At 37.3% G+C, this 21389-nt stretch overlaps 1 protein-coding gene across 10 annotated transcripts in view; it reads left to right on the forward strand.

Annotated features, from left to right (window-relative positions):
- PCGF5 (polycomb group ring finger 5) overlaps window positions 1–21389 on the forward strand; it is a 121632-nt gene that overhangs the window by 58318 nt on the left and 41925 nt on the right. For 8 of the 10 annotated variants that reach the window (XM_034931078.3, XM_055093127.2, XM_063607808.1 and 5 more), the window contains 2 exons: window positions 1738–2032; window positions 19583–19679. In XM_034931078.3, coding sequence (XP_034786969.1) covers window positions 1921–2032; window positions 19583–19679 — 209 coding nt within the window. In that variant the 5' untranslated portion in view covers window positions 1738–1920. Of the gene's footprint in view, window positions 1–173; window positions 628–1737; window positions 2033–19582; window positions 19680–21389 lie in introns of those variants that run through there. The other 2 variants (XM_055093129.1, XM_055093125.1) reach the window with 2 other exon arrangements.

Raw genomic sequence — 21389 nt, forward strand, 5'->3', positions numbered from 1 at the left:
CAGCCTGGAGCCGGGAGGGCCCTTCGGGTGCAGGGGGCTACCAACCCGGGCGGGGGCTTCGGATCTGTGCCTACCTCGGCGGGGAGAGCGGCCGGCTGCGGACGCCGGCCCCGGCAAAGGCTGCTCGCTCTCCCCGGCCTGAGCAGCGCGCCCGCGGGGCCTGGGCCCGCGCACCTGCCGGGCGGGCGCGGCTGTGCTGGGACCCCACAGGGCTGTACCGCTGGGTCCTGCCGGAGAACGCAGAAAAGTTCCCCCTTGCCCCCGCCCCGTCATTGCAAGTTCTTGCTTCCCTTAACTGTCTTGGTCACAGGGCTCTGTGCCTTAGGATCTTAGCACCACCCCAGGTCGGGACCGTGCATTTCCTCTTCCAGAGGACTTTCTCTTACTTTGGAGCTTCATGGCAAACCTGTGGGAAAGGCAAGGCAGTTAATCCCAACTTATAGAGGAGGAAGCCGAGACCCAGGCACAGATATGAAACGCTTTGCTGAAGGTCATACAGGGCTAAGGGCCAGAACCCTGATTCCCTGTCTTTTGATTATGCTTGCTTTCTGTTACACGCGCGAATACGGTTTCCCAAGAGGATAGGATGATTACACGCAGAGCCTATTCCCTGCACATTCGCAGTGGGTATGTGTTGATGGAATGCCTTTTACCTTTCCGGTTGCTTTATATTTACCAATGAGTTAACAGCTAAGATGGGGGAAAGTTCCTGTTTATAGAATGCACTTAGGAAAATCAACACCTTTCATGTTGTGTTTTCTAAGAGGATACATATTTTACAGTTAAAAAAAAAAACCTGAGACAGGAAAGTAGCATTATCCAGGTTATATATCTACTAAATATGACCAGTTTCTATTGAAGAGTTTTTGGTCTAATAAAGAAGGTAAAGAATGAATTGTAACTATAAATCAAAAGGCAAATGTAATAGGAAAGAAGTACGCATTAAAAACTAGGGAAAGATTGCACTGAGAATAGCATTGGAGAAGGGCTTGAAGGATAGGTGGCATGCAGACAGAGGAGAGAAAGGGCGTGTTGGATAGAGTGCTTAGAACCTGCAGAGGAGACGGTGGGAGAGGAGTGATCCCTTCAGGTTGAAGAAAGTTGTTGAAGGGTATATTAAGGTTAACCTGTAGAAGGTCTTATGTGACAGAATGAGAAACATTTTTCTGTTTGTAAAGAGAAGACACTGACATTCGTTGATAAGAAGACCCAAGTGTCACAAAATAAAATGTGCCTCGTAGCAGAATATAAGATGGACTGCAGGTGGAGAGGCGATATACAAGTAGGGCAGCCGGGCATGGAATAGCAGAGGATATCAACTTGGTTTGACTCGTAACTGGATGAAGGGTTAAAAATGGAAATGGGGAACATTTTGATAGGGAGGATAATTACTTCAGTTTTTAATCTTTTAACTTGTATTGGCAGGGACTCCTAATAGAGCAGTCAAGCAGATAGTTAAAATGCATTAGTGAAGAGGTAAAGATATCAAACTGTAGTTAATAGCTTTGGGTGTCATTAGTATAGAGGTGATAGTTGAGGTTCCAGGACTGGATGAATTTGTCATTATTCTGAATTGTAGCAGATTTGCAAGTTAATGATACAATGAAGGATATGTTCTATTCACCTATTCACCCAATTGGGAACATGTAACACTTGCTGTTAATAGAATGATATTAATACATTATGAGGAATTTGACGCTTTTTTCTCTCATCTTTTTGAAATGATTTTGGAAACAGACATGGGAAAGCGGAACCACCAAAAGGAGTGATGATCAGCGATCTCATGATAAATCTGGATGCTAGTTCTCATGCCTCAGGACATCCTACTGGGAACGACACACCAGCTCCTGGGATCAGACTTTCATCTACTTAGGACCCCTCTTTGCCCAAACTACTAAAGCCAGTCTTCACTAGCCACGAATGGCTACCCAAAGGAAACACTTGGTGAAAGATTTTAATCCTTACATTACCTGCTATATCTGTAAAGGGTATCTGATCAAGCCAACAACAGTGACGGAATGCCTCCATACATGTAAGTATTCTTTTAGGTTATTATACCTATCAAAGTTTATATGTACATTTTGTTCTTTTAAAATTGCCATGTTTTGTTTTTATCTATGTTGTAACTTTTAAGAAATGAGTATTCTAATAATTATTTTAACTTTGAATTTTCAGAATATTTGTCATTGGGTTGCCAGTGGCATGAAATTTTGCTTTTATTTGAATCTCAGTAGTTGACTCTTATCACATTGTAAAATATTCTAAAAATCATAAGCATATTATCAGTTATGGTTTTTTTAAGTGAACTATTTCAGGTTTTTTTATTTTAAAAATTTATACTCAAGGAATTAATCTCAGAGATTCTTTTAGGATATGCAGACTCTAATTCGCTGGTTCTCAAAGTGTGATTCCTAGACTAGCAGCACTAGTGTCATTACAAGTTCTAGGAACTTGTTAGAAATGCAGATTATCAGGCCCTACCCTAGATTTAATGAACCGGAGACTCCGAGAGTGGGCCCAGCAATCTGTTTTAACAAGCCCTCCAGGTGATTCTGAAGCATGCTTAAGTTTGAGAATCACTGTTCTAGTAGTAGTATACCTGTGGAGCTCCTAGCAGATTTCATTCTCAACTGTCCCATTGGAAGAGGAAGAGGCGTTTTTTACTGCCACTTATGCCAAGATTACACATACTCTTTGTGTTTCTGCCAGCATGATTTCATTTTTATTTCAGTAAAAGTAATTCCAGTAAGTTATAGTTTAATGCCTAGTATGTGCATCAAAATAGAGATATATGTGATTTCATCTTAGCTTTACAATGACCTGGGAGCAGTTTGGAGTAGATGTAGGGGGAGAGAGAAGGTATAGAGATTTAACTTCATTTTATGGATGTGGAAACTAATGGATAAGTAACTTGTCTAGTCTCATAGCTAATGAGTGGTGGACCTACATTCAACTCCAAAACCCATGCTCTTTAATATACCATGGTACTTTTATTTTTATTTTTATTTTTGTTAGTAAGCCTCGTTTTTCAGCTATTCTTGCTCTGCTGAATTGACTTAATGTTATACCAGTAGTTTTAAATGAATGCTAGATGGAATAATCTGGAAATGGTTGAAATGGCAAATTTTATGTTACATTTATGTTACATTTATTTTACCACAATAAAAAATAGAATCATCTGGGAAGCTATTTAAGCATACACATGCTCAGGACCCTGCCTGGGGAGATAAAGTGGGTCTTGTGGTAAGGCCTGGGCATGCATATTTTGGAAGAGCTCCCCAAGTGATGCTGATGTATACTCCTTTGGGGTATTACTGGCACATCTTATTCAATTAGCAATTAACTATGTACTATCTTGTATTACTAGTTTGCTGTTGCCCTGTATTGTTATTTAACTTGAACAGTTAATTAACTATCATCGAACAGACATTTATTGAGTACTTTATGTGTGTCAGGCACTGTGCTGGGGCACGAGATAATAAAGAAGGGCACAAGATAATAAAGAAGTCTCTGCTCAAGAAGTATAATTCTAGTAGGAAAAGTAATTTTAAAAAATGCCATATTAGTGATAAGTAGTATGAAAAAGAACAAAGCACAATTGTAGATAGGAGACATGGAGGTAATTTATAGTGGGTCAGCCTCTTTGATATGATGACATTTGAACAGAAACCTGAAGGGACTGAAGGACTCTGTGGATATATGGGAAAGCAGTCTGTATAAAGGGAAAATTAAGTACAGAGGCCTTGAGATGGAAATACACTTGGCCAGTTTAAGGAATAGCAAATCAGTTAGAAGCCTCTTACTGTAGGAAAGCTAAAAGATTATAGGGCCTCCAACCAAGGCTATAAGATATGAAATGGAGGTGGAGAAGGGTGGTTGTATTGTGGACATACTTTGAAGGAAGAACCAATTGGCTACCCTAGAGTTATATTCTACTTCCCTGTTTCCCGTTGCACCAAGAATGGAACCTGGACCCAGTCCACAGTGTGTTTTGTTTTGCTTCTTTGAACATTTGTTCATTGTTTTTAATTTTTGGATTCATCCAGCAAAAACTGTCAACTCTGGATGATGAGAAGAAAGCACAAACTCTCGCATTTCTATCTATATGCTACAAATTTTATATATGTCCTTTGGAAGAAAATTTTCTTTGGGTCATAGTGAAATCCCAATTTAAATGTAACTTTTAAAAAAAGGAAAACAAAAGATTATAGAAGTATAAACAATTAGCTTATAAGCAAAGGGATATATTTTTTATATATATCATATATACATGATATATATGATATATACATATATGTATATATGTATATATCATATATATCATGTATATATGATATATATGATATATATCATATATACAACATATATATAACATATATATATAACATATATATGTTCTCAACAGCAATTTAAAGCCTAAAGGGGTAAATTAAATGACAGTTTAACTGCACATGTCATCCTGGCCTGAAAGATCCCTTGGTGGCCATCAAGCCCCTTTACTGAGAGAGAATGAACATTGTAGAAATGTGATTTAAATACAATGGTAAGTCCCAAATGTGGCCTTTATCGTCAACAGAGAACACAGAAAGTAGAGTAAATAATAGAGTCAGGTACTCCATCGCATCTCTGAGGAGATCTGAGGATTCCAGTAGCACTAATCTTTATGTGCTCGCAGGTCCTTTGATTTCTGTATTGTTTGTTTGTATTTATATTGAAGCTTATAGGTGAAAACTATCCGACTTGCAAGATATTCCCTTGTTAGAAATATTTATATACAAATAAATACAAATATATATTTATACAAATAAAAGAATACTTTGCAAGTGGGATAGTTTTTGCCTCTAAGCCTCAATATAAATACAAACAAATATTGATAACATAAATTGTACTGCAAAGCAGTATTCCTCAGCCTTTGGTTGGGTCTTTGATATGTGGTGATATCCTGGGTTTCAACTCTTCTACAAGGTTTTCTTATATATAATGTAGGATAGATACAGTTGTTCTGTGATTTGGGATGGTTATAAAATTAAATAACCAAATGGAAAGGCAGAAAGTGAGAAATGTTAAGTGACATTGTAGTACCATATAATATTTTAGATCTTGACTTAGGCATATACAAAGAGTATCTTACTTATTTTATACAAAGTCTACAATGTTATGATGCTACAAAGAATGAGTTAAGAATGAGTAAACGCTAGGTTTTATGGAGACTCATAAGAAAATATAAAGATTTTCATCTTACTGTTCAAGTTTGAAATGCATAAATGAAGCTTTATAATTGGTGTGCAAAACCAGACATAGAACCTGTCCTTCTGGACTCTCTGGTCAAGTGAAGAAAGAGTAATCAAGTTAAGAAATGTAAAAAAATAAATAAATAAATAAAAATAAAAAATGCTGTTAAGTGCAATGAGGAAGGACAGACTGTGATATAATAGCAGATTAGCAGATGTGTATCAGGATACTGGAGCAGAATGATATGCAGAAGAAACTCGTGTTTTGTGAAATTCCTGAAGCTACAGACCATATGCCATCTCAGGCAGATAGTAGCCCTTGAGTAGTGGTGCAGAGGACTACTTATGGGCAGGAGGCAGGGATTATTAGTAGCTCTCTCTGCTTTGATATGGGTAAATGAAGTTACTTCAGTCTTCTTTCAGATGACTATGCAAGTGCATTTCAACTCTTTCTCACCTCAAACCAGATAGGTTGGTGCTTCCCCATTCTCTCAGAGAGAAATTCTGGATCCAGCACTGCTGGGCTGCCCTGTAGATGTAGGTAGATATAGAAAGAAGGGCCCAAAAGGTGAGCTCATCAAAAGGAAATAGGAGGTAGAGATGGTGGGGCAGCCCAGGGTCCTGGCAGGAGATGCAAAAAATCACATCATCATATCACATGATCACATTTGATGACATGATCAAATCAGCATCATAAAAACCACATATTTAGACTCTTTTTACCTACTAATACCTCTTCCCTTCAGTAGGCCAGGGACATTTGATAAATAGATAAAATTTTTAAATGAGTTAAAATTTTCAAACACAAATGAGTTTTAGCTTTAAATGATCACTTAATACTAGATGAACTAAATCCGCATTAACCATGGTTTACATGGCTGTGAGATAATTTTAATAGCCTAACAAACCAAAGGAAATAAACACGTCTGCACAAATAATTATTTTATTATTTAAACTAAGTAATTACATATCAGGCACTTTGCTAGCCACTGGGGGTAGAGTGGTAAATAAGATAAATGTGAAATGTATACACTATTGAGCAAACTTATATGCCAAGAAGAAATTTCTAACACATGTATTTAGATGTATGTTCTTTTTTTTTTCCTGTGTGAACTCATGTATTCTGAGACTTCAGCTACCTATGCTGAGGCCTCTCAAATCTTTATTTTTGGCTTACGCTTTTCTTCTTAGCTGCAGAATCCTACTGGATGTCCACTTGGATGTCCTGAAGCCACCTGAAACTCAGCATATCTACGAATGATCAAATGGGATGCCAGCACTCAGTTATCCAAGCAAGAAATACGCTCCATGCTTGACTCTTTACCCTCACTAACAAAACTGGGCAAAGTCCTGCTGGTCTCTCTCTTTAATACTTCTCAAATCTGTCCCTTTAGTTTCATCCCTCTGTTACTGTTCTCATTCAGATTCTTATTACATCTCACCAAAGCCACTGCAGCACATTCTTAACTGTGTCCAAGTGGTAATAATTAGAAACAGCTTACTGTCTTTATCATTATCACTCTTAACCCACCCTAAAATTTCCTAAAGGTATCCCGTTGACCTCAGGATACATTAAAGCTACTTAGTGGTGACTGGTTTCTGCCTACCACTTCCTCCCCTACCACCTAACACTCACACATACAAATACTTGGTTCAGCTGTTTGCTCTCCTTGAAATGAATGCCTCCTCTGTGCCCAGCTAGCAGTTACCCATCCTTTAAAACTCATCCCCTCTAAGATGTGCCCTACCACGTGCAGATTTGGGTTAAGTGTCTCAATAAAATCTTAAATGAATAAATGCATGGCTAATAAGTTATTTTATTGTGTATTTTTCCTTTCAAAGATTCAAATGCAGTGATAAGTAACTTGAAACATACAGGCAGTGTTGGTTAGGAATTACAAATTTAGGAAAACTGTCTCCTAGGATCTACATAGGCATCTTTGGGGTCTTAGGGAGAGGGAGAGACTCTGGACTGGGGACTAGAAATTGATGGCCCTAGATTAAGGGATGTTCTGTCTCTTTCACCAGGTGACCCTGGTGAAAAGAGAAACTTTAAAGCTGCTTAGAATGTATCTGCTGGGTGTGGTATAGGTTGTTGATTTAAAACAAAAGACTTTTTACTTAAACTAAGGACAAAGGGGCTATGTTCCAGCAGCTGAAATGTGACCAATACAGTGTATTGGTTCTTAACCCTTTTGTGGTCAGAGGCCCCTCTAAGAATCTAGTGATTCTTTCCTCAGAAAAAAAAGGATGTTTATAGACATAGAATTCTGTGGTACAGAAAAGGAAAGCTTTCTTTCCTCTTTCTGCTCTTCAGAGATTATGGCAGTAATCCCTAACCTAAGAATAAATTATTTGCAAAAACACATTGTTATACTAATTTTTTAACTTCTACAAAGAAGGATTAATTGATAATATAGTTGACGTGATGAGAGACTCGGCGATTTTATGTGGTAATATGTAGGAAGGAATAACTTAACCCTAAGATGACAGAATTTAAGTATTACCAACCATTTATTGTTTTTGAACAAATACCATAAATATACAAGTACTTAAGGTACAGAAAACTCATGATGCTTTGATATTCAATATTTGAAAATCTTACACTACATACACATGCTACTCAAAGGAAACCTCTGAATTAGCTGCATCCACCATCAGCAACATCACCTGGGAACTTATTAGATAGAAGTGCACATTTTGGGGCTTCACTGTAGACTTACTGAATCAGAATCTCTGGAGAGAAGGCCAGAAATCTGTAATAACAAGCCCTGCAGGTGATTCTCTGGTACACTAAAGTTTAAGAAGCACTGCTTTGGATCAGACATTTATAATACTAGCATCCTTTAAAGTAGGCAGTTTGTATTTTTAATCATAGAATTGTTAAAACAAATGCTAATAAAGGAATGAAATATTAGCTATTGTTTTATTGAATGTTTGTTATATGGGGCATCATGAGCTTTACATTCATTGTTTTATTTTACCCAACCAAGAACCTTTCTAGTTAGGTGGTATTATTTAAGCATCAACAGATGTTCATTAACTTTTACATGTGCCAGTCATCATTCTAGCCACTGCAACACAGCAATAAATAGAACAGGCATAGTCTGTGCCTTCCTAGAACTTAACATTCTAATAGGACAGACAGACAATAAGTAAGTAAAGTGGAATTTCAGGTGCTATACATGACAAATGCTATGAGTTAAAAACAGAAATGTCTTTCTTGGAAGTGGCCATCTGAGCAGGGACTAAAATAATAGGAAGGATCAATCTATGAAAAGGTTTAAGGGAAGAGTATTTCAGATTCTTATTCCAGAGGTAAGACTGAGAGAGGTTAAGTAACAGCCAGTAAGTGCTAGAGCTGAGTTCTGAATCCTGGATATGTGACTCAGGTACATCTACATAATATATGTTATGACATTTTCCTAATTTTATTTTTCTTTTTTCTGCTTAGCTTTATTTTCTAAAAATTTTTAAGCAACATGTTAATTAAAATTATAGCTAATATTTATAAAATAAACCTGTTTTCATGACTATGTAACTGTTATGTACCCAATACTGATCTGAATTTATGATTCTGAATGAATAGCCATTTTAATGAAAAAAAGATATAAATTGAACTTTACAATAATGTATTCTTAATAAGAATAAAAAACATGTTTTGGAATAAAAAAGGCCAAAATAGAAATTATATTTATCGTCTCACTAGGTGCAAATATAATGTTTTAAGATATACTAGAAATGATGTCATTGGTATACTGATGTTACATATTTCAAACAGTATTTTGGCAGAAACTAGTCATTCATTCATGAAAATGATTATAATGTTCATTTTGATGACTTTTTTTAAATAAGAAAGAATAATTATAGGTCTTAATCTCGGTGTCATCTATTATTAGTAATAATGTTAAAGTTATGTGTATAGTTCTTTTAGCTTTTGAAACTATGTATTAGATAGCAAGGAATGTTTAAATAGTTGAGCAAAACGTCATAGTGGACACTAAAGCACAAAACCAAAGGACAACAGACGTAAAAAAGTGAAATCTTCTATATTGACTTATGAGAATATATCTTGGTCAGAATGAGTTGGAACTGATATCAGGGTTGGGTTGAGAAAAAGTGTGTAACCTAAACTACAAAAATATTCATGGTTAGAAATCATGATCAGTATACAGGTATGTTTAAGAGTCTAGCACAAGGGTTCAATATAAGCATTATAAACAATTAGTCTAACTTTAAAAAAGACAAAAGATAATTTTCATTTGGGTACTCTGAAGACTTCTGGTGTTTTATATGTACTGATTTTTACCAGTATTATGTCAAAAATTTAAAGCCAGTGCACAAAGCTATATTTTCTCAGAATATATATGTATTCATATATACATATATGAATATATAATGTCAGAACCACTGACATTCAATTAATAGCAAATGATCAATGTTATATTTTAGTTTATATTGAACTAACATTTATTTATTTAGAGACAGGATCTCACTCTGTCGCCCAGGCTGGAGTGCAGTGGCAAGATCTCGGCTCACTGCAACCTCCCTACCCCACTTCCATCCCCCACAGTCTCAAGCGATCTTCCTATCTCAGCTTTCTGAGTAGCTGTGTTACAGGTGTGCACCACCATGCCCAGCTAGTTTTTTTTGTATTTTGTGTAGAGACGGGGTTTGGCCATGTTGCCCAGCCTGGTCTTGAACTCCTGGGCTCAAGTGATCAATCTGCCTTGACCTCCCAAAGTGCTGGGATTATAGGTGTCAGCCACCGTGCCCAGCCTATTTATTTTAGAGACGGGATCTTACCATGTTGCCCAGGCTGCTCTTGAACTCCTGGACTCAAGCAATCCTCCCACCTCAGCCTCCCATAGTGCTGGAATTACAGGCATGAGCCACCAGTGCCTGGCCTAACTTACTTTAATTGTCAAAAAAATTACTAGTAAACTCAGTCGTCTCCCTTGCTTTAGTTGAAAATGTAAGCTTCTTTCTGACTTGACTGCAATAGTAACACGGGTAGGGTCTACAATTTTGGTTCCCTTTAGTATTCCTAACCATTGTGTTCTCATTTATATTATAAATCATTACTAAGCACTTTGTCTTCCAGATATAATTCTGGGCACTTGAGACTCATCAAACAACCTAGTAGGCAATAAACAAATGATAGTGTGTATTATATTAGGTGATAAATACTGTAGAAAAGGGGAAAGTCAAGCTGAGTAAAGGAAATTGGCCAGTGAGGTGTTACAATTTTAAGTAAACTTGTGTTGAGGGTAGGCCTCATTAAGAGTGACTTTTGAACAAAGACCAGGTAAAGGAGTTAGCCAGATATCTGAGGGGAGAGGTGTTTCAGGTAGAGGGAATGGCAAAATTAAAGACTCTAAAGCAGGAGTGTGACTGAGTTGTTGAGAAATGACCTGAGGCCCATATGACTAGACAGCAGTGAGTGAAGGAGTGTTAGAGGTGGTGGGGTTGGGCATGGCCGCAGGCACATGGTGCAGTTCTTGTAGAGCCATCTTAAGGATTTTGCTTTTACTCTGAGAGAAATGAAGATCCGTTTCAGGCAGGGTTTTGAGTAGAAGAATTATATGATCTGATTTATGTTTAAAGGAATCACTCAGACTACTATGTTGAAAGCAGACCTGTTAGGAGGCCATTGCAGTAATCCAGGCAGGAGATGGTAATGGCTTGCATCAAGGTGGTGGTAAAAAGTGATCAGAATCTTAATAGGTTTTGAAGGTAAATTCATATTTGCTAATGAATTATATGTGGGTCATGAAAAGAAAAAGGAATGTAAGCTATAACATATTCAAATGGAGATGTCCATTTGGGAGTTGGACTTATGACTCCTGGAATGATCAGCATATGCATCATTATTTAAACAATGAAAGTTTGAAGGGAGGACCAAGGACTGAGCCCTGAGGTACCACTAAAAGGAGAAATCAGTGAGATAGGAGGACAATGGGAATAGTAGGTCCTGGAAGGCAAAGTAAACACAGTGTTGAGGAGGTGGGATCAACTGTGTTAAGTGGGTTGAGTAAGATGGGGTTGAGAATAGATTCCTAGATTTAGCAATGCATAGGTCATGGTGGTCTTTTCAAGAGCAGTTTCAATGAAGTGGTAGGAGCAAAAGTCTGGATAATGTCAGCAGTTGGAAATTTTTTTATTTTCTGGTTTTGAATATTGTACTATGAATACGTAAGTATTTAATCTTAATAAAGTAAAGAAAAGGTGAAAAAAGAATGGGAAGAGAGGAGTTAAAGAGAATAAGTGCCACTATGTCAAGGAGTTTTACTGCAAAAGAAGGCAAATAAATAGCTAATAAGGGAAGTAGGGTCAACAGAAGTGTTTTTAGGGGGTTCTTTTTGAGCTGGGGAAATATGTTTAAATGTCATTAAGAATCTTCAGTAGATGGCAAAAGATGTAAGTGAAAGGGGACAATTACTTGATCAGTGTTCTTAGGTCATGGTGACAGGATCTGGCATATAGGGCAGAGGATGGCTTTAGATAGGTACATGAAGTTCTGGAAATAGGCAAGAACACAAAGTATAGATGCTAGTAGGTGAATAGGTGTGGTGGTAAAAGTTCTCTTTGTTTCAGTTATTTTATTTCCTTTTGTTTTCAGTAAAATAGAAAGTGAGGTCCTCAGTGGAGAGTGAGGATGGAGGAGGATATGTTGGGGGTTTGAAGAGAGAGGAGAAGGTGTGAAATACTAGCAAGAAGCATAATGGACTTGGGGCATTGAGTATGACAGCCTGGCAGATGAAGGATTCACTTGAGGTTCATGGTCATGAGTTTAAGGTGAGAGACCAGTCAGCATGGTTGCATGTTTTTCTTCCACAAAGTTCCACTGTAATCTTGTAGAGGCAGAGTACATAGAGAGTTAGATAGAGTTAGCCAGGATTAGAGTTTAGTTGAGCAAGTATGACCAAAGAAGAGAGGGGAAGGGGAGTCGAAGTACAAAAGAGTGACACTATCAAGGGTATGTGTGAGGAATTGATTATTTTGATTGATCATGGAATTTATATTGGTAAGACAGGGAATGGGGCCATCCCAGTCTTACCACTGAGCTACCAGCCTCTATGACCTTGGGGTCCCACTCGACTCTACAAGCCAGCCTACAGAAGTAGGGTAACCTTTTCTGCCTTCCTAGACCTTTCAAGGTCTGCTGGCCTGCTCAGTCTAAGATCCCCAGACCATGCTTAAACCCCCAGACTCTTTCCTAACCCTGTTCAAGCAAGGTGTGCTTCGCTGCCTGTTGCTTTGTCTTAGCAAAAAATAAAAATAAAAAATAAATAAAGTGTTGTACTCAGTAGAAGAAAATGCTGTCCTTAGGGTTCTCTGTGAAATTGCAACTCGTGTAGGCCTTTGAAAGAAAGAAACGTGCCAATATATGGCACATTATGTAATATATATACACATATACATACATAAGAGAATAATTAGTTCATTATACAAATAAAACAAGAAGATGCATGGAAGCGAATTACAGCTATTCTGGATTTTTTAAATTAGTGTCAGTTTCACGTGTAAGAATAGGTATCAAAAGCAGGAAACTGATGCCTCTTCTCTTTGAACATGACCACAGTTTACTTATAAACTGTTAACAGATAAGAGTTTTCAAGACAAAAATGTATATAAAATGAGCATTATCAAGAAATGTGTATGAAGATTGTGAACTGCTTAAGGAAGGAAGAAAAAATATGCATCTAAGTTGACAGATAAAACCAACACATCTAAAAGATTTTAACAAAGGAAGTCAGCCTTTGGTCAGTTTTAATAAACAGAGCATTACTAATGAATGAAGACACTTAAAGACATGAGAGAAAAGATTATTATTGTTTTATCATCAATGATAGCAGAATTAGCACTCAAGAGCAGAAATTTGTATATTTTGACATCAAAGCTGGGAAGCTCACTCTCTGTGATACATAAGAGACCTGGGTGGACCACACATACATCTAAGATAGCAACAACAAATGACCTTGTACCTTTTGTATAGACACCCTCAAGAACTTGAAAATAGGAAATAGGATAGCTCTATAATAAACTATGAAATCAACATGTAATAGTGCATCAGAGAGGGTATATGCAAAGGAATTGGGAAGAGGCAAAACAAAATAGCTTCTAGACCAGTGGGACTGTACTGGAATTTAAACATATGTTTATTTTTAACATAAATTAAACATAAAGTGAAGGAAAGAATGCATAATAGAAAAGCATTGGTCAATCTTGGACACACACCTCACCCTACCCCAGTAAAAGAAGTGTACTGCATTCAAAGATAGGCTCTTCCTATTCAGGTGAAGCAATGTGTCTTAAATTTCATACTTGAGTTGCAAGACTATCACTAGGGTAGAAATGGCTAGGGTAGAAATGGCGGCAGGGAATTAATACCAGTGAATGATACACATTTCAAGTTCCATCAGCATGATATCTGTTATTTATGATTAGTGCATCAAACTAATCATAGTCTGATATTATTCAGTATTGTGATGCTGATTCTCCTTATCATTTTATGCTCATCCAGTGATCTAATTTATGGTAAAGCTCACATTTATTGAATACTTACAAGTTACCGGACACTGTAAACCAGTAAACTTTACATATGTTATCTCCTTTAAGCCTCACAAGAACCCTGTGAGATAGGTACCTTTGTTATCTCCCTTGTACACAGAAACACAAAGTAGTTTGCCTAATGGCAGTACTGGGATTCAGATCTAGGCAGTCTGCCTCAAGATTATCTGGAACAACTATGCTATACTACCTTGGTTTTTCATGTATATCTGCATTATAGGGAGAGTACATTGATCACAAATTCTTTAATTATTTTTTGTCCTGTCATAATGGTTTCTTAATGGTGATAATAAAGTGACTTCTGATGATGGTTTAGCAGAGAGCCAAATCCTGGAATGGGCACCCTAACAATGGTACTAGTCAGTAAGATTTTTGTGACTACCTCCTAGTCTCCCTTGGCCAATGTTTCCCAGTCATCTTTTGGCTGCATCAGTGAGAGGGTTTTGTAGAGTTATAGTCCTGGTGCTAATCTCCTAGATATTCTGAATTAATTGGTCTGGGATGGAGCCTGTGAGTCAATTCTTTAAAAATTCTAATTAGTGATCATGATGCCCATTTAAATTTTAGAACCACTGCTTTAGATGATGCAGTGGCCATTTTTCTATTAATTTGTCCAACAACCTGGTTCAAATCTAACAAATGGTAAAAGTAGGGAATTCACTTAGTAAACATTAGGCAAAAGTTTAATGATGTTTGTGATGAGGTAAGTATAAAGGGCCAGGTGTGCTGGTTAATCCCAGTACTTTGAGAGGCTGAGGCAGGAGGATCGCTTTAATATGGGAGTTTGAGACCAGCCTGGGCAATATGGCAAGATCCTGTCTCTACAAAAATTTTAAAAATTAGCTGGGCATGGTGGCCGATATGGTTTGGCTGGGTCCCCACCCAAATCTCAAATTGAATTGTAACTCCCACAATTTCCATGTGTTGTGAGAGGAACCCAGTGGGAGGTAATTGAATCATGGGGGCGGGTCTTTCTCACGCTGTTTTCTCAATAGTGAATAAGTCTCACGAGATCTGGTGGTTTTAAAAAGAGGAGTTCCCTTGCACAAACTCTCTCTTTTTGCCTGCTGTCATTCACGTAAGATGTGACTTGCTCCTCCTTGCCTTCTGCCTTGATTGTGAGGCCTCCCCAGCCATTTGGAACTGTAAGTCCAATAAACCTCTTTCTTTTGTGAATTGCACAGTCTCAGGTATGTCTTTATCAGCAGCGTGAAAACAGACTAATACAGTGGCCCATGCCTGTAGTCCGAACTACTCAGGAGGCTGTGGCAGGAGGATCACTTGAGCCCAGGAGTTTGAGGTTGCAGTGAACCATGATCATGCCACTGCACTCCAGCCTGGATGACCAGAGTAAGACCCTGTCTTAAACAAAGAAATAATAATAAATTTAAAAAATATATGATATGAATTTTTGATTTTGATGCCAGGGACCAAATGTTATTAATTCTAAGATGCATTGCATAGTGGTTTGGATTTTAGGCCTGGAGCTGCGCAGTCCAGGGATGGATACCATCTTTGCTGCACAGCTGTGCAGCTGTGAGCAGCCTACTCAGGCTCTCCAGCACTACATTCCTCACTTGCCCAGGGAGGATAGTAACTGTCCATACTATAATCCATACGGAGTCCTGAGGCCAAGCCTGATATTTGGTTAGTGCTCATTAAATATTAGCTAAGTTGTTACTTAAGTGTTTTCCCACCTGAGGACATCTTTGGTGAGCCTAACTCCCTTTCTGACCCAGGTGCTTCTTAGGGCTATAGAATCTGTGTGGAGTAGCTGTTGAGAATGAAGACTCTACTTGGTCTGTATACATAGTCTTAACCTTAGACCAGGACCTTTTTAACATCATTCTTGGACCAATTGGATTAACCACTACAGTAGTTGAGCAGTTAGAGAGTTTGGCATGAAATCTTTAAGATATTTTTAAAATGTGCTGTACTGCTAGTATGGACTTCAAATTATAAACTAAGAATTAGAAGTGAGTTTTGTAGTAATGAGAAGTTTTTTAAGCATCTAAGGGAAACCAAATCCTCATTTTACTTTTTCCAGTTTCACCGAGCTTCAAGCCTGGATTTCCTCAGGTTCTAATTTATGTAAGGTTGTGCTTTAACAGTTTTTAAAAGCCATGTGGGAGATGTATCTTCTAGAGATTTTTTTAAAGGAACAAATAAGCTACTGAAGAGGGCTCTATACAGTTTAAAAGGAGATCTAATTGTACAAGTAGACATATTTAAGGCTCCTAAAATAAGGAATAAGACATTCTTTTTCTATATATTGTAGACCTATGTAAATAAAGTGTGAAGAAAATGTATCACACATACATTGGTTAAGAAAATGGATTCAAATATTGGTTTTAACCACTTACTAGCTTCATAATTTTAGACAACTTGCTCAAATTCTCTACTCATTTTTTTATCTATAAGAGGCCAAATGCTATCTAATTAATAGGAATGTAGTAAAGATTAGATTATTAAATTGTATTGAATTAAATATATGTTGATTAGGACATACATGGACATAATATGTTGGATACATGTGCATATTTAAGATAATGCCTGGTACGTAAACCCATTAAGTGTTAACTATGATAATAACAGTAATGACAACTACTACCAAATCATCCAAACGAAAAACAAAGCAAGTCAGAATATTACATTGTTCAGCATCTTAAAGTTGTCTTTTACTAAAACTATCTGAAAAAAAATTGTCAGGAAAGACAGTTTTTGGTATTAGCCTCTGAAAAAATGCTTTCAAAAATTCACATCAACGCTGGGCGCAGTGGCTCACGCCTGTAATTCCAGCACTTTGGGAGGCCGAGGTGGGCAGATTACTTGAGGCCAGGAGTTGGAGACCAGCCTGGCTAACATGGCGAAACCCCGTCTCTACTAAAAATACAAATAATTAGCCAGGCATGGTGATGGGCACCTGTAATCCCAGCTACTAGGGAGGCTGAGGCAGGAGAATCACTTGAACCTGGGAGGCAGAGGTTGCAGTGAGCCGAGATAGCGCCACTGCACTCTAGCCTAGGCGACAGAGTGAGAATCCATCTGAAAAAAAAAAAAAAAAAATTGCATCAGAAAACCTGAATTTAGGTCTTTTTGCTGCCATTCACCAGAATAGGCAGGTGACTGGGCCTATTGAAACCTCTTTTTTACCAGCAAAAGTGGAATAAGATACTGCATCTCAGTTGTTGGTGTGAAAATAAATTCACCTCTTGATAGGAGGGATTCTGTCTCCATCTAGAATAGCACCCTTCGGTAGAGATAAAATGTGAGCCATGTGTATAATTTAAATTTTTCTAGTAGCCACACTAAAAAAGAAACAAGTAAAATTAATTTTAATAATATATTTAACACAATATCTCTAAAATATTTTCATTTCAAAATGTAATTAATATAAAATTATTGAGATTACCTGTTCAGGTTATGTCTGAAGTCTAGTGTGTATTTTATACTTACATTACATCTGAACTTAAACTAGCCACATTTCAAATGCTTAGTAGCCACATGTGGCTGGTGACTTCTCTATTGGTTAGTCCAGATCTAGAATATAGATTAATATTCCTCATCACTGTTCTTGGGTACTGGTGCTGCTTTGACTTTAAGCAATTAGCATAACTTTACTCTTTAATGTGTGCACCTTTGGATGCTTGAGCCCTACAACTCTTTCATGAGCAGCCTAGCTTAGTATAGCTTCTGGGAGGATAGGGTCCTACCCTTAGCCTTTTGGCTGATCCAGGTGAGGACTTGTTCTGGGCATGTCACATACCTCTCTATTTGGTCAAGCCTGGTAGACAACCAAGGATTGCCAACCCGTTGAGTACAATAAACCTTTTGAACTACAAAGATCAGAGCTCCATGTCAGGATCAGGCTTTTAAAATCCCTCCACTCTCATTTCTTTCTTTTTTTTTTTTTTTTTTTTTTTTTTGCCTCTTTCCCAAATTTCAGAGACTTATCTATCATCCCTGGGAAAAGAGCAAATACCAGCAATGTTCTGAAGGAATTCAGCTTCTCTGTCTTCTACTTCAGCTTGGCATAATAAGGCAGTTGTCTCTTCCCAAAGATTATTTTGACTTGAGAAGACATTTAGAAACCCTTTTGGGGACAAGAAATTTGGGAAGAAGGCAAAGTATTCAATTGTACATAATAGCTCTAGGCCAAGCTTTTATATCTAAGCTTTTTCTTTTTTTAAGGTTTTCTGATACTGTCTTTTACCCACATTTTGTGAGAATTGTCATGAAGGCAATGTTATCCTAATAGCTGTGTGTAATGGTGAAAAGAGAGAGTATGGGATTCAGGTACATTCATCCAACAAAACTGCTCAAATGTCACCAACTTAGGGGTCGCTAAGGGGTCCTATCCTGATCACTTTATTTAAAATAGCTGCCGGCTCCCAGCACCCTGTCTCTATCTTATTTTTGGGGGGCAGAGGGGGAGGCAGGTAAAAATACCACTTATCACTAACTAAAATTGTTTGTTTGCCTTCCTAAATAAAGTATAAGCTCCATAAGAATTTGGGCTTTGTTTTGTTGGCCCCTGCATCCCCGACTCCTAATATAATGTCTAGCATTCAGTAAATTCCTATTGAATCAATGAATAAACAAACAAGAGGAAATGCTGCTAATCTCTGTATGTACTAAATGATTTTAAAATTAGATACCTGGTAGAGTTCTTCCATGACCATTGTTGCTTTGGTCAGTATATGTGATATGTCACATTTTCAAACCTAATCTCATTTGTAAGAATCCTAGTGTTTAGTTTTGACCAATCATTTAAGTAAACTTTTAGATAGTGTTGATCTTGAGGAGAAAGAAGTAGCTTGAAATGCAGCTGTGAAAGGGGAGTAGGAGAGCCAATCTATACCATGTGAAAATTTCAGGTTATACGGGGTAATAGAATGGAGGAGGAGTATTGGGATGAGGAATTGAATTAATATTTTATAGTTCAGGTACTGTAAATATTGTCTAAGGTTTTGGGGCAAAACTTGGCATAGTATATAGTAGAAGCTTAGGTGAAAGATAAGAGAGATTTATAGCCAGAGAGATTAGTAGTGTTTGTAGGAAATGTGGGCTATATAGGCTTGTGGCCCCAAATCCACAAGTCATGTTTCCATTGTCTTTGTTTAGAATCTTTATTTGAAATTTTATTTATCCCTGTCAGTTTTTCAGTCATTCTTCCAATTTACCTCTCATGTCTTTGTCCCAACTTGATACCATTATTCATACTTTGTGCTCCATGGAATTATAGTACCTATGAGCAGAAACTCATTACACCCTGCCAAAGCCAGCAAAGTCCATTGTAACTCCCAGTTTGTCCCTGGAGCACCCTGCCAATAAAAGTAATGCAAACAGGTTGAAAACTCTCAAGTTGTATTGAGTTATTTATGTTGCATTTAAATAAATGTTTAGCAAAGGAAATAAATGCAGACTTAGTTTTTATCTTTTTCTGTCCTACTTCTTTAAATGAGAAAAACCTATTTTATGTAAATACACCGGCTTTTTTAGTTTAATATGATGATAAGTAGAGTAGTATTTGGTGTGTGAATGCATTTAAGAAAACAATAAGCAAAATAGCGTATGCTTTTTGTTTGTGGCAGTAGACTTTTATTGCAGTTGGGTTTTATTACAGTGTTACAATTGTAAGGTTTTTGAAGCTTAATTAAATAATGATGTTCTACTTGTAGTAGGTAGTTTTAAGGTCTGTTTCTAATTACACTTAGTTTAACATTAAATGAGCGTTCATATGATGCATTTTAACCTAACATCTTCTTTCTTCTTAGTCTGTAAGACTTGTATTGTTCAGCACTTTGAAGATAGCAATGATTGCCCAAGGTGTGGCAACCAAGTTCATGAGACAAATCCATTAGAAATGTTGAGGTAAGGATGTTATATTTTACAGTTCATCTAATTTACATAAATTGAATAGGCTCTTAATTTTTATTGTATGTCATAATATTTCATGTTGTCTTGACTCAGTTAATATAGGACTTATGATTTTCATTTTAAAGCATTTTATTTTAAAGTATTTTATTAAGGAGTATTAAAAATAAGGTTTTACATCTTAAATATTTAAGAAATACATTTCCAAACTAAAAGTACAACTTTCTCTTAGGCTGTAAGAGTGAATTTAGGTTACAGGTATTTTCAGTATTTTAATAGTCTATGTTATGTTGAGCTACGTGGTAGTAGAAAGAGGAAGAACTCATAGAAAGACTAATATTAGGACTGTTAATTTTTTAATTTACCATATATTCAAAAAGTATATAAACATTTATGTAAAACCTAAAAGATTTTTTTAAGACTACCATTTATTTACCCCTCAACTTTAGCAGTATAATCATATATATATATAATATATATTTTATTTATTTATTTATTTATTTATTTTGAGGTGGAGTTTTACTCTTGTTGCCCAGGCTGGAGTGCAATGGTGCAATCTCAGCTCACCGCAACCTCCACCTCCCAGGTTCAGGTGATTCTCCTGCCTCAGCCTCCTGAGTAGCTGGGATTACAGGCATGCGCCACCATGTTAATTTTGTATTTTTAGTAGAGACAGGGTTTCTCCATGTTGGTCAGGCTGGTCTCAAACTCCCGACCTCAGGTGATCTGCCCGCCTCGGCCTCCCAAAGTGCTGGGATAAAGGTGTGAGCCACCACACCTGGCCTAATCATATATTTTTAAAACTGGAAGTGGTCTATGAGATTCTAATCCAAATCCCTTTATTCCCAATTAGGAAATCTAGAGAAGTGATATGACTTGACTTAAGGTTTCACAGAATACCTCAAATGCCACTTCCCAGCTACAGGCCGTATGTCCTCACCACTAGACCCATTTTCATTTCATTGTTCCCACCATAGCTCTAAGGCAGATCACCTGTGTGATCTTTAAGAAACTACTCGTCTAGAATCCAGTGAAAAGCACAAAAGGGGTCAATTCCGTAGTTAGCTTTTTAGTACTTTTGAACTTAAAAAAAAAAAAAAAGAAGCTACTCATCTAAAGATAGAGCTAGATAGTCTCTGGAACCTTTCATAACTCTCTTATCTGTGTGATATTTGCCATCATTCTATAAATCTGGATTTGCAAATCTTACATTTCAGCCTCTTGTTTTTCAAGTTTAATGCCTGTTTGGGATAATTTGTCTACAGGTAAATGTCTAGCCCTGTGGTTTTCAAAGTGTGGTTCCCAAACCATTAGTATCATGTTAGAAGTGACAGGTCTCAGACCACACATCAGACCTGCTAACTCAGAAACTTTGGGATTGGAGATCACTTCGTTTAGCAAGCTCTCTAGATGATGCTAATATATGCTAACATTTGGGAACCACTGGTCAACTCTGGTCTGTAATTCTGAGTAAGCCTTGTTCTGGTTAGATCTATATCAGTGCCTCTCAACCGGGGGTGATTTTGCCCCCGGGATACATTTAGCAATATCTGGAGACATTTTTGGTTGTCAGATCTGGGTGGGTGCTCCTGGCATCTAGTAGACAGGGCACAGGGATGCTACTAAGCATCCTACAATGCACAGGATAGGCCCCACACAGCAAAATTTATCCAGCCTCAAATGTCAGTAGTACTGCAGTAAGGAAAC

The sequence above is a fragment of the Pan paniscus genome, chromosome 8 (assembly GCF_029289425.2).
Source record: "Pan paniscus chromosome 8, NHGRI_mPanPan1-v2.0_pri, whole genome shotgun sequence".
NCBI lineage: Eukaryota > Metazoa > Chordata > Mammalia > Primates > Hominidae > Pan > Pan paniscus.